Source organism: Cyphellophora attinorum (assembly GCF_001299255.1).
Source record: "Cyphellophora attinorum strain CBS 131958 chromosome Unknown Contig23, whole genome shotgun sequence".
NCBI classification, from domain to species: Eukaryota; Fungi; Ascomycota; class Eurotiomycetes; order Chaetothyriales; family Cyphellophoraceae; genus Cyphellophora; species Cyphellophora attinorum.
This window is the reverse complement of record NW_017253251.1, coordinates 24,595-37,200: the sequence shown is the minus strand read 5'-3', so window position 1 is coordinate 37,200 and position 12,606 is coordinate 24,595. Positions and strand designations below refer to the sequence as shown.

At 54.2% G+C, this 12,606-nt stretch overlaps 4 protein-coding genes across 4 annotated transcripts; 2 read left to right on the top strand and 2 right to left on the bottom strand.

Moving 5' to 3' along the window:
* Positions 1-1,173: 1,173 nt before the first annotated feature.
* On the bottom strand, positions 1,174-4,143 carry AB675_3910 (Kinesin-like protein 6; the record flags this gene model as incomplete). The annotated part of the gene is made up of 4 exons (XM_018144005.1): positions 1,174-1,974; positions 2,040-2,362; positions 2,386-3,893; positions 3,941-4,143. The coding sequence occupies 4 exons, from the start codon at positions 4,141-4,143 to the stop codon at positions 1,174-1,176; spliced, it is 2,835 nt and encodes a 944-aa protein (XP_017997587.1).
* Positions 4,144-5,448: 1,305 nt separating this feature from the next.
* AB675_3909 (putative proline dehydrogenase, mitochondrial) lies at positions 5,449-6,711 on the top strand (the record flags this gene model as incomplete). Its single annotated transcript, XM_018144003.1, has 1 exon — positions 5,449-6,711. The coding sequence occupies one exon, from the start codon at positions 5,449-5,451 to the stop codon at positions 6,709-6,711; it is 1,263 nt and encodes a 420-aa protein (XP_017997598.1).
* A 622-nt stretch (positions 6,712-7,333) lies between these two features.
* Positions 7,334-8,780, top strand: AB675_3908 (uncharacterized protein; the record flags this gene model as incomplete). The annotated part of the gene is made up of 3 exons (XM_018144002.1): positions 7,334-7,615; positions 7,666-8,398; positions 8,446-8,780. 3 exons carry the CDS (start codon positions 7,334-7,336, stop codon positions 8,778-8,780), a joined length of 1,350 nt encoding a protein of 449 aa, XP_017997621.1.
* Positions 8,781-10,826: 2,046 nt separating this feature from the next.
* Positions 10,827-12,500, bottom strand: AB675_3907 (putative transporter; the record flags this gene model as incomplete). The annotated part of the gene is made up of 3 exons (XM_018144001.1): positions 10,827-11,117; positions 11,236-12,174; positions 12,267-12,500. The coding sequence occupies 3 exons, from the start codon at positions 12,498-12,500 to the stop codon at positions 10,827-10,829; spliced, it is 1,464 nt and encodes a 487-aa protein (XP_017997557.1).
* Between the last annotated feature and the right edge of the window lie 106 nt (positions 12,501-12,606).

The window sequence follows — 12,606 nt, the reverse complement described above, 5'->3', positions numbered from 1 at the left end:
AAGTCCTTCCAGCCTTAGCTATGGATGGTCTAGGCGTTATCATTAGTCGCATGGCTGCTGCACTCATTCGCGATAGCTGCACAAATTTGACTCTATGGTTGAAAGCAACTTCCAAGTTTTTGCCAACGGTGGAAGGCGAGCTCGTCACGTCTGTCACCTTGTGAATATAAACACAGCGGGTCACGTACACGTTTGTACGGCCATCATGCCTGCTTCGAACTGCAGTGCCGTCCATACTACTCGTCGACTCCCGGATCAGAGACAGACATCGACGAGAGTTCACTGTTTCAATTAGTTGCCTGTGTCTCTTGCAGTGGCCGCTCTGCCTGGCGGATCTGTTCAGGGGAGCTGAGCTGGCGGAATCACCGGCTTACGGGAGACCGGATGACGCGCTTGATCTAAGACCGGGTGACCACACGCGCTCTTGTCATCCGGTCTCGGAAACGTCTCCGCATACGTCTGGCAAGCTCACTCAACGACTGGGCTGGATGTATTCTTGCGAAGGAAGAAAGGGCTCAGAAGTTGTGGTGAGCTGGCTGGAGAGAAAAGTTCGCGAGAAGTTACCTAGGTAGAAAGGATATCGGTTGGAATTGGTAATGGTACACGTTTGTTCTCCTCTCGAAGTGTGCTCTGCTATAAGTACAGCACAGCGTTGGGATGTGGAGAGCGCCTCATCCTCGGGCCCGTTCGAATAGGCCTACCGATAGGTATCCTGCCTAGCATTGTCCTATGCTGACCCAGCTCAACCCAGCCCAGGCCGACCCGAACCCAAGTGTAAGGAAATATGCTCCGCTATGCAACAGTCGTGCTGTGCCAGTGGCATCCCATGCCGTGCAGCGCAAAGTTGCACGTCCAGCAGACCCTGTACGCCGTGTCGTGGCTCGTTATCGCAGAAAAGGGATGCTCGCTCATTTCACACAGTGTCGTCTTCCTACAATGCACTTCAACGCCAAACACTCTTTCCTGGCATCAGACTCCCCCTCTCGCGTTCTCCAGCACCACTCCGCAACGGCGTCGCACTACTCAGCCGCATTGCTGCCCTCTCACCCACTGTCATCCCTCCAGTACCGCTCATGCTTTCGCCTCGTGCGTGACCGCCACTCGGTCGGTCAAACGACCCACTCCCCATAATAGTCGTCCTTCTCGCGCTGCCCAAACCCATCTTAGATGCACTCACAACCCCGCTGACACGCGGACTAAGCACGCCGTTCTTGGCCCAGTCATTGCCAAGTCCTCCACCTGCGCCCTTGTCGCCAGCCATGCGTCTAACATGACCAGCTCCGAACATATGGTCATTGCTGGGTGGGGACGAAGCAGACGGAGAGCGTCGACGGTGGGTTCGCGAGGCATTGTGAGTCGATGTGCGGACGCTGCTTGAGCGGCGAATCGCGCCAATCTTGATGGCTGTTGAGCCGCTGGGATTGTGGTTTCGGTGTCCGAAGAGGATGGGCGGGAGGGGTCGCTGCTGGGGAGGTCGCCCAGGCTTGGTGGCGGAGGAGAGTTCTTGTTGCCATTGGTAGCCGTGAGTGGTGTGAGGGAACGACGATTGGGCTGCGGGTCGAGCTCGCGGAGTGGGGAGGAGTCAGAGTCGGAGGACGAGGAGAATATTGTTGTCGTTGGCGGAGGCGGCATGGAAGCGGACAGCGGAGAGACTTCGCTGGCTTTCTTAGAGAGGAAGCCGGCTTTGAAGCGGTTGCTTGTGGGCTGTGCGAAGGACGCTTCTGGCGATGGCGGGATGGGCGAGGAATTGTCATCACCGATGGTGTTCAGAGCTGAGAAGCTGGAGGTAAGATCTGAGATTTGTGGAACGGTCAATTCCGCTGTGCTCTCCTCAGGTGGTGAGGATGACGGGATATGCTGTGGCGTCTTCTCGAACTCGGCTAAGGCGCCGTCTTCCGTGTCGTCCTTCCATCGGACAGCTCGCTTGACCGTAGCTTTCCGCTTCTTTGGCGTAGTTTGGAATGTGACGCCCTTCTTTGACCCTAGCATCAGTCCTCGTCGTTTTGGAGAAGCTTCATGGGGGATGCATTCATTGAGACAGGCGCAGGAACTTCCATGACCGGAATCTGTCGGGCGATCGACGGGCTTTCGAGGATCGACGTGTTGACGGCCTGCTTTCGTCGCTTTGGAGTACCTCCCTTTCGTGGTGCAAAAGTTTCGACAGGCGCGATGCTGCCGTCAGGCTTTACGACGTATGAAGCGGCCTTGGTGGCGGAAGAAAGCATGTTATTGATGAATTTCGGTGCGACCTCCACAGCTTCATCTGTCGTCATTGCATTGAGCTTGTCGATGGCTGCGATGATCTCGAAATGTGCTTGAACAAGAACTTGCATGGTCGACGCTTCGCCCAACTTGTCTTGATCTGCACTGCAACCAGTGCCTCACGTTCAGCATTTGCTTTCAGCAACTCGACCTCTCGATTCAGGTTTTCTGAGTCCATGTGATCGATGGTGTCCACTTCCCTTAGCTGGTCAAGGCTCGCAGACAGAGCAGTATTCAGTGGTCGATCCCAATTGCTCTTAGTGACCTTCTGTTGACAGTGGTTGCGTCCACTCTCGAGCTCAATCATGATTCCTTGAGCCGCTTTCCGTACAGTGTGCATGTTCTTGAGCGCGTTATCACCTTCGACGTTATCGCAGACATGATCAAACGCGGCTATCCAGGATGACAGCATAGCTATCCGCCTACCAATTTGTCGCAGCTTGACCATGTTGGTGATGCGATCTTTCCGCTCTGTAGCAGTATTATCATACGCTGATCGTATTCGGAGGATGCCTTCCCGGACGATGTTGTCTTTCCTCTCGGACTGTTTGCGGAATTTTGAGAAAGCAACAGCTTCGTGGTCCTTCTGCTGTGCTTTAAGCTCGTTGATGAGAGCCATCTGTTCATCGATCTTGACGAGGTAGTCCTTGACGTGGCGATTGACATTGTAGACGTTCCGCGTGACTTTGGTCTGGATATTCTTTGCCCGATTGGCGTATCGCAGGGTGTTCTGTGTCTCATCGAAGTGCTGGCTTGAGGGGCTGACACACACAATCATGACGGTCTTGCAGTTGCCGCCGAGTGAAAACTTGAGCAGTCGCGTGAGCTTGGAATTTCTGTATGGTACATGGCCCTTTCTGCGAGGATCGCACAAGGCATTGATGCAGCTTCCAAGCGCAAGTAGCGATTTGTTGATGTTGGCTCCCTCGAGTAGCCGTACGCCTCGATTCTTGGTCGCGCTCGCACGCTCACTGCCGGCCAAATCGATGATGCTGAGCGTGGCCATTGTATGTGCTTCGTCCACATTCGCGTTACGGTCTTTCTGGGCGACATTTATCTGAAGTACGGCATGTGATCGAGACGAAACAGCGTTGGCTTCGGTGGGTGACATTGTGCGCAATTCGTTGCCTCTGACGATCATGTCCATGACTTCTTGCACGTTCTGTGGGCGGTGACTTGAGAGGCCTGCGACAGACACTGCCTGCTGTGAATCTTCTCGTAGCATGAGCCCACTCTTACTGCCATCTGGACTGAGCAGATCACGAATCGTTTCATTGTAGATCTCGAGGTATGAGAGCGATATTTCGGTGACTTTCTCATCGCTGAGCTCGTTGACTCGTTCGAACAGGTCTTGCATTGTGAGGAATATGATGCCGGGTTGTTGTGCTGTACCAGTAATGGTATGTGTCTTGCCGCAACCCGTGGCGCCGTACGCAAAGACGGTCGCATTGTAGCCGTCAAACACGTTTGATATCAGGGATCTGGTCGTAGCTTCGTATACATCGTTCTGCGTCGCGTTCTCGTCGAATATTCGGTCAAAGCCAAAGGTCTGGTCCTTGACTCTCTTTCCCATTGGTACCACAGATCGCGAAAACTTCTGTACGGGATTGTCTTCGGGAGGGTCGAACACTCTATCGGGACGTCAGTACAAACATATGCAATCTCCACGCATACTTACAAGCACTTGTCGTCAACGACCTTGATGATGGAGCGAATGCCTTTCTGAGAGAGCTTGGGAGTCGGGGCGGCCGCCAGCGAACCGTCGCCGAGGAAGAGTGTCGAGTCGTCGCATTTTGTAAGTTGAGCGGCTTCTCTTATTGTGAATGGCCGGACTCTGATCGCAACTGAGATTGAAGAAGCGCCTGCATCGACTGGTCCCATCTTGAAGCCCTACCACGCAAAAACAGCAAACTCGGGCAAGTGAAAGTCCAGCATTAAGTCTCCTGTGGAATTCCGGAGTGTAAAAGGCTGTCGACGATGCTGGTGGCGAACATAGAATGCAGTCTCTCGATGTCATCAAATCGCTCAAGCAAATCGGCGTGGGCAACAAAGTCCTCCCAATTTGGATGGAGCCATCGTTGTCAGGGGCAACTGCGACCCAGGCTTGCCAGGCTTGGCGCTCTTGCCTCTGCTGCTCCTCCGACCTGCCTGATGGCTACAAGTGCGCTGCATCGTTTCTGTGCGCCTTCACCTCATCGATTGGCGATGAAGGCCGCCTAGCAGCTGCAGTTATGTACCCGTCGTCGACCTTCACACGGCAATGAAACATGAACGCTATACCTGTCTATGTGGCTCACCTGTTTCTGCACGCCTTTAGCCCTGACACCAGGACAAGGTAAAACATCCAGCTCGAGTGATGCGAATATCTTCTGTTCCGTCAACTTCCTGCCTGCCTCATCTGAGGACACAACTCGAGCGAATTCGGTCGTTATGAGTGCCCTCATCACTGTTACACTGCAGCTTCGATGCGGCAGAGTCCAACGTGGAGCGCTCTGACCTCGGACACAAAGGAAAATGACCCGGTTCACCATCCGCAGTCTTCATCGGAAGGCCTACCGATGGCCGACAGACAAGCGTGTAGAGAATTCACGGAGTCTGCAAGAGCAACGTCTGCCATTTCTCCGCTGAGAGAGCCCGAAAGTCTATGGAGGCTGTTACTTATCAGCGCGCTCAGGTGCGGCTACTTCGGATCTGCCCCTCCTTGCCCTCTCACAACGCCCGCCTGGTTGACGTCTCGTGGCCTTTGTTTGTTGCGCTGGAGCGGAAGCTTATCAGGCGATTGTTCATCTACGCTTTCTGATTGACGTTATCTGACATGGCACAAAGCGGCTGGTGGACTCGTCTTCCTGACGGTAAGTGGATAATGGTGCTTCGAGTACTGATATAACCGAAGCCTGCGCGCCCGCGTTCAGTCTGTCTTTACCATCTATCGTAGACTACTTGTACGACAATGGAAGTCTCATTCGCTGCCACTGGCAGACTGATGTCACAGACTACTGCTAGAAAACCCGTGTACTCTCTTTTCTGTTCCCTTCACACCGTACGAACCCATCACCTTTCCCAACAGACTACCATCAAACAGCGTCGACATGCTCACACAAAACGCCATGTCTCGACGACCATCACACCCTCGGAGCCGCTACCAACGACACTAGAAACTCGGACGGAAGAGTGCTCCAGCATGTCATGCCTACCTCTGCCGACTCTCCTCCGCTCATGCTGATCACATCCATCTCTTCGTTTCCGCTTCTGCTCCGACCATCGATGACCATCCTCTCTTTCCTCGCCCACTCGAAATCGAGCCTGTTGAACCCAGACACGAGTCCGATCCTTCGATTAGCGCTCAAGAGAACGTTCTATGCCCAGTTTTGTGCCGGCGAGACACCCACAGAAGTCCAACAGACGATAGCAGGGCTGAAACAGACTGGCTTCAAGGGTGTAATCCTGGGCCATGCCCGAGAAGTGGTCTTGACCAAAGCGGACGCGGAAGGCCTCAACCCAGACAACGACTGCGGCGAACAAGCTCGTTGCAATGCTGAGGACATCAAGCGCTGGAGGGAAAACACCATCAACACCATAGACTTAACGCAAAAGGGTGACTTCGTCGCGCTCAAGTTCACCGGCGCCGGCAGACAGGCATTGCAACACCTGAAAGCCAACATTCCTTGTGCACCAAAGTTCGAGCAGGCTGTTCACGAGATGTGTCAACGAGCACAAGCACGCGGCGTGGGTCTGCTGTTTGATGCCGAGCAGGCTGCCTTGCAGAATGGCATTGATGCCTGGACTATGTACTTCGCCAAGATCTACAACAAAGGCGAGAAAGCGCTCGTCTACGGCACATATCAAGCATATGCGAAGCGCACGCCAGGCGTCTTAGCAGCACATCTGCAGCGAGCTAAGGAAGAGAATTTCATCCTGGGTGTCAAACTTGTTCGGGGCGCCTACCTAGGAAGCGATCCTCGCGAGTTGTTCTGGCCAACTATTGAGGGAACACACGCATGCTACAACGGCATCGCTACGAGTCTCCTACAACGTCAGTATGGCGAGATGCTGCGACCTGCTCAGGCAGCGGAAGTAGAGTTCCCTAAGGTCAACGTGGTCCTTGCAAGTCACAACGCGGAATCAGTCAGCATCGTCCGTGAGCTACGCAACAAGCAAGCTCAGGCAGGTCAAGAACTCGTCCCGCTCGCCTACGGCCAATTGATGGGCATGGCCGACAATGTGAGCTGCGATCTTGTCCACGCCGCCAAACAAACATCCACGGACACCAACAACACGAATCTAGATGCTCCACAAGCATACAAGTATTTAGTGTGGGGAAAGATGTCTGAATGCATGAAGTACCTTCTGCGACGCGCTCAGGAAAATAAGGATGCAGTCTCCCGAACGGTGGAGGCTCGGAAGGCTTTGAGCAAGGAAGTACTGCGACGGGTAGGATTGGTTCGTTGAAACGGGAAATGCGATCACGACTGGACGAGCATTACGATCTGTCACATTTGGGATGGGAGCCACTTTTTGCTGCAGGTAGCCGGCTGGATGTTTGGGTTGTCCACCACGAATTACTGGAGGTTCAGGATACATCTGTCGTATATGGCACGGCGCACATCCGGATAGCAATAGATGCGATCACCATCATGGAGCTAGCACAATATGTTTCAGACAAATGAGAGCACTCTCTCAATCCAACCTACTTATCTGAACTATGCAGCGGGACGTTGAGACAACGGTAACGCATCACGGCAAGATACTCTGGACCACGGTCGCTCCTTCCACAGATTCTGAAGAACTCATCGCTGCGACTACCATTAACCTGCAAGAAGCCTTTTCCTCCACAAAGATTCCATCCTCACCTTTCCCTCTCTCTCTCATCTCCGATATCAGCAAACACATTTGCAGTGTCAGAATACTTTACAGTCTTCACCACTGCACATCACGACAGCACTGAGCAGCACACGTGCAAGTGACAGTTCAACTCCTCATCTTTGAAGTTCTTCCCGCTTCTGCCCGGCAACCACGTTCTATTGTCACCACCTTTGAATGAGTCAAACGCGCCCGTTACTGTCGCAACAAGATGGCTTCTTCTAATAATACCTTCAACCACTACTCCTACCAGTCTCGCGTCTCTTCTTCTGTAGAATCGGCGCCCTCTCTGGTCTTCAGCGATCATAGCGACGATTCCGAGGTAATCAGCATGCCTGTTCAAGTCATTCCGTATCAAGAGCGCCCTAACAACCCGAAGGAGAAACTTGCCGACGCGATCAGCGATCTCGCGATGAGTTCGTCAGGCGGATACGTGGATGCGAGCATCATAATCCAGCAAGTGCTCGTCCAGCTTGATGCTGTCGTCAACCATGTGAGTCAGCTGGATCCCGTTCAGAGAGCAAAAGACTGACTGGGCACCAGCTACGCGCACAAGGCGAGAATGATGCTGCCAACGATATCGCGAAAAACACGATTGACACGGTCAAGTCCTTCAACAGCGCAACCGCGCCATGGGATCTACAGATGTTCCTAATGGAGCCACCTTCTGCGAAGCCTGTTCCTGGTCTGGCCAACTCCGGCACTGCATCTCAGCCTCGTCCTGCTGTTGCGACTGGAGGAAGCTGGGCTTCGATTGCCGCAAAATCTATTGGTCATGGAGCCAATCCTCTGATCAAGTTCCACCCTTCCGATTCGATCGTCAAGCGCTACAAAGAACCCAAAGAAACTCCTGCAGACCTGCGTGTCGTCTGGATTCAAGGCTGGGCCAAAGGTCGACCTCTTGGACAGATCTCTGAATATGTCACCCAAGGTCCGATCTGCTCTATGGCTTATGCTGCCGACTATGGCGCGGTCTGCATCGTCTTCCAGTATGCCGAGTCCGCTCAGGCTCTCTTCGACTCCTGCAACCTCTACCAAGACAACGAGGGAGAATGCTTGTTCGGCGTTGGCTGCAAGGTTCAGATGGGACAGCCGTACCCACTGACCGATGACTTGAGACGCATGGGTGGTCCAGTTCACGAGCGTCGGCGTTTGACATTTGCCCGGTCACAGATGTTTGCTCATGGCATGACCGAAACCAGATTCCGCAACGACATCTATGAATTGGTTGGCGAAGCTAATGTCGAGCTCGTCTGGTTGTTCAATTCTGGCAATGGTAAGTTTCCACCCATGTCTGCTGCCGTTCTTACTAAGGATTCCTAGCCACGGTTGTCTTCGCCTCAACGGGTATTGCTCGCATCGTGCGCGAAGCCTTCCTCCGTCGCTCCAAACAGCGCGGCCCATACGAGAATGTCCACGTCAGCTACTCACATGATCCCTGCGAGAAGCCCATGAACCTCATCACCCAACTGGGCGCTCAGCCGGCGAGCAACAAGCAGCGTCCCCGAAGTGATAGCGCCAAGAGTGCTGGTAATGGCAATGGACTTCATCGATCCAATACGCGCAACGGTGGTGGAGGTGGCGTTGTGAGACGCAACTCGAAGAAGGTACCGGCCAAGGATAGTGATGGCTGGCAGACGGTCTGCCACAAGAAGTAGGCGGCTTGTGAATAGCTCGACGTTGATGGTGAGGACGAGAGCCAGAGTCGGCGACTCCGTAGGGGCCTCCCCAGAGTCGATGAATGATGGGGCGCCTCGACGCGTACCGAAGTGCCGCATGCACAGTGAAGCGGCGTTAGAGCCCGCCTCATAGTACAAGCAATGAGATACCCAATGTCTTCGCGTACACGGCAAGTCCTTACCTCGTGCGCATGCTTACAGCATACATATTCTTGGTGCCATTGCCAAGACCCCCTAGAGCTTCCACCTTGTCCGCCAAAGCCCTTTCCACCATAAGATCATCTCTCTGCCTCCGCCTCTACCGCCTATCACTCCCGGCTGAAGAGGGCGCTGTAGAGTCTTGACACACTGCTATGGCGTGACATACCTCTCTCCCAATTGCATTGAACTGCGGTCCATCGTACATGGCCAGCGATCTGAGATCGTCGCGATTGGGCACGCTGCCCTGCCTGCAGGCAACACGGCCTTGGCTTGCATTGTTGCCAATAGGAACCTTGGAAGGAGCGCTGGCGCGAACTTGTGGCGAAGCTCAGTGCCGGTACACTGTCAAAACGATGCAAAATCTCGTGCCTGACTGGCGTTACACGAAGACCTCTGCCGGATCATCCAAGCTATAAGAATGTCCTGGACTCCCAAGATGGAGCCAGCGTGTCTCTGTTTTCTACAATCCCAACACTCACCAGCAGGACGCCTCTGAAGGCTCGCAGCACCAGCTACTCACCAGTCTGGCCATGACGCCAACATTACTCTGTCCACGAGCAGACTGCACCCGGACCTTTGCCCGGCCAGCTCGATTACAGGACCATCTAGCGAGTGCTCATGATTGGATGCGATTCTGTTGTCTAGAGTCTGCATGCGGCAAAAGCTACACACGTCGCGACGAACTCCAACGACACGTCAAGCGGGATCACAGCAGTGGCTCACGATTTACCTGCTCCGGTTGTGGGTCAAATTACAAGGAGGAGCGCGTGTTGTTACGGCATCAGAGGGCTAAGGGCTGTGGTGCTCGATCGCAGTGGGAGGAGGCTGATGAGGAGATTGTCTCAAGTTCTCAGCAGGCCTTGGCTAGGTCGCGCGAAGCAGATCGGCGCTCTTACAGGATACTCGTCGAGAACGGGGCGAGATCCCATTTCGTTCACCTCTCGGAGCCATCAACCTGGATGACTATGCGAAACTTTGTCTAGGACTTGAAGATGTTGGTATCTTTCTCCAGGGCGCCGCAACGCAGGGACGCACTCGCTCGGAGCTGATGAAGCGGCATCACAGCACCCTCTTAATTGAGAACTACCACACCTCGCTGCACTTCTGTCGCAAATTACTAGCCTACGTCAACATCACTACCCCATGCTCGGAAACTCTGCGCAAGCTACCTCAGGGAGCTATCGCTAGTCTGAGGGGCATCTCTGGGTACTTATCCTGGTTTTCGTGGGTCGTAGGTGATCGTACTGGGATGGTGCAGCATGCTGCCGTCTGTGAAGCTACATTCAACACACGGAAGGAGAGAGATAGTTATGAGACTGCTCGACTGGCTGAGACTGAGAATTTTTTTAGGTACTTGCCAGTGCCTCTAGACGAAATGGTGAAGCAGTTGATCTGGAGCTACGGCGGTCACCTCAGTCTGACGCTTGATGATGTGAAATTAGAATGGTCTGTAGACGAGAGAGGCGATACGATCAGGACTGAGCGCTTTGGGCGTTAATCTCGATTAAGGGAGGCATTGGTAGCACGAATGCCAACCCCAGAAGCAGGAACCCATCTGATGGCGACCAGGACGTGCATATGATCGAGACCAGCGCAGAGGTCGAACACATGAAAGCTTCTGCCGAGACTCTGCTGGAGTGCTCTGACAGCCGGTATCAATCCAGCTTGCAAGACTGTAGCGCCCTTCCCAGCCGAGAATCCAACCATATTCTACTTACCTACTTCACTTGCTTGATTGCCTGCTTACTGGACTAGCACGTCATAATCCGCGAACGACCTCGATGAGAGATCTGAAAGCTTCCCCAGCCTCTTCCCACAAGCTTGTTAGTGCTGGTACACATACCCAACACCACAATCACTTCTGTCCACCGTCGCCTCCGCACTGCCATCCTGCCTGAGCACCTCCTTCCCCGCCTCGCGCCTATAGTACAGCTGTCTCAGAACCTGCCAGAGGACGAGACTGATGCACACCGCGCCCAGCGACCACGCATGCCCCAGGTAGTAGTTTGGCGCCATCGTCTGCGGATAGATCTGGCCCGAGACGATACCGCCAATGTTGCCCATGGAGAGGGCAAGGCCAATGGAGGCTGCGCGTTTGCCGTCTGGCGCTGTGTTCTGTTGGTGGAGGCGGGGAACGTTAGTGAGTGAACATGAATGTATCATGGAAGCAATCGATCGCCTGCTAGGCCATGGTTCGTGAAAATTGGCGAGAAGAAAGAAGCGAAAGACTCACCGTGCTCAGCCAACTTAAATTCCCTCCTCCTAACGCCCATGCGCAACTCGCAATCAAGAAGCACGCAAAGTACTTCACACCGACGGCTATTCTGCCGTCTCCGCCACCTAGCAGGATCGCATAGCCTACTACGCCGAGAGGCACCATGGCGACGCATGCCAGGAAGCGCCTACCCATGCGATCGCTTCCCCAGGCCACGACTCCATACACTGCACTTCCCCAGAAGAACACTGGTATGCTTAGATACTGACTCTCCTTGACCGTCATTCCGAAACCAAAACGTAGGATGATCGGCAGGAAGACTGAGAAGCCATACAGCACAGTCAAGCACATGATCTGCACTACCCCATGCAGATACGTCTTGGGATCTCGAATAGCCATCGCCAGATCGGCTTTCGTGTATACTCCGTCGCCACCCGAGTACGCCTCGGTGATCTCCGTGCGACGGCGCATGATGGCCTTGTCGGCATCAGTCAGGAACCAGGCTGTGGTGTACGAGGATGGTATGGCGAAGTAGCAGGCTAGAGCGATGGCGATGGTGGCAGCGCCTTCGATAATGTACAGCCAGCGCCACCCAGGATAGCCAGCCACACCATCCATGTATAGGATCCCGGAGGCGATGAGGCCACCGAAAGCACTCGCCATAGCAGCAGCAATGAACAAGTAGCTAATCCTCAGCCCGATCTCATCACGTTTGTAGTAGTTGGCAAGCATGAGAGTAAGGCTCGGAAAGAGAAAGCCCTCGAACCCGCCGAGGAGGACTCTGCACGCTGCGAGACCGCTGAAATTCTGGACGAAGCCGTTCCCGAGGCAGACGATCCCCCAGCAGAGCGCTGCTGTGGGGATGACGCGGTTAAAGCCCAGGCGTTTCACGATGAGTGCGGCAGGGAACTCTGCTAGGATGTAGAGTGGGTAGAATATTGATACAGCGGTGTTGAACTGGGTGCCTTTGAGGCCGAGGTCGGCGATCATGCTTGGGTCGCAGCATATCCGATATTTCCGCGATCGAGGAAAGAGATCAGCTGTAGTACGATGAGGATGGGGCAGACGTAGAGGTCGAGTTTGGTGACGACTTTGAGCTCGGCCTTGCGAAAGGCTGGGTCTTCTGGACTGGCGTGCTCGAGAGAGGCATCTTCGTGTTGGGAGATGGCGAGGTCCTCTTTGGTGATGGAGCTGGAACGAGTGGTGGCCTCTTGCGTTGTTGCAGGCGGTACGGCAGCGGCAGCGCCACCTTTTTCGGCTTGGACGATGGTGGTGCTTGCCATGGTGGGCAGCGAAGGGTGCGAAGAGAGCCGAGCGGGCCTGCTCGTAGAGTGCAAGCGATCTCAATCCGCGTCTGAGCACTTATACCAATAGGATCTCAAACACAGG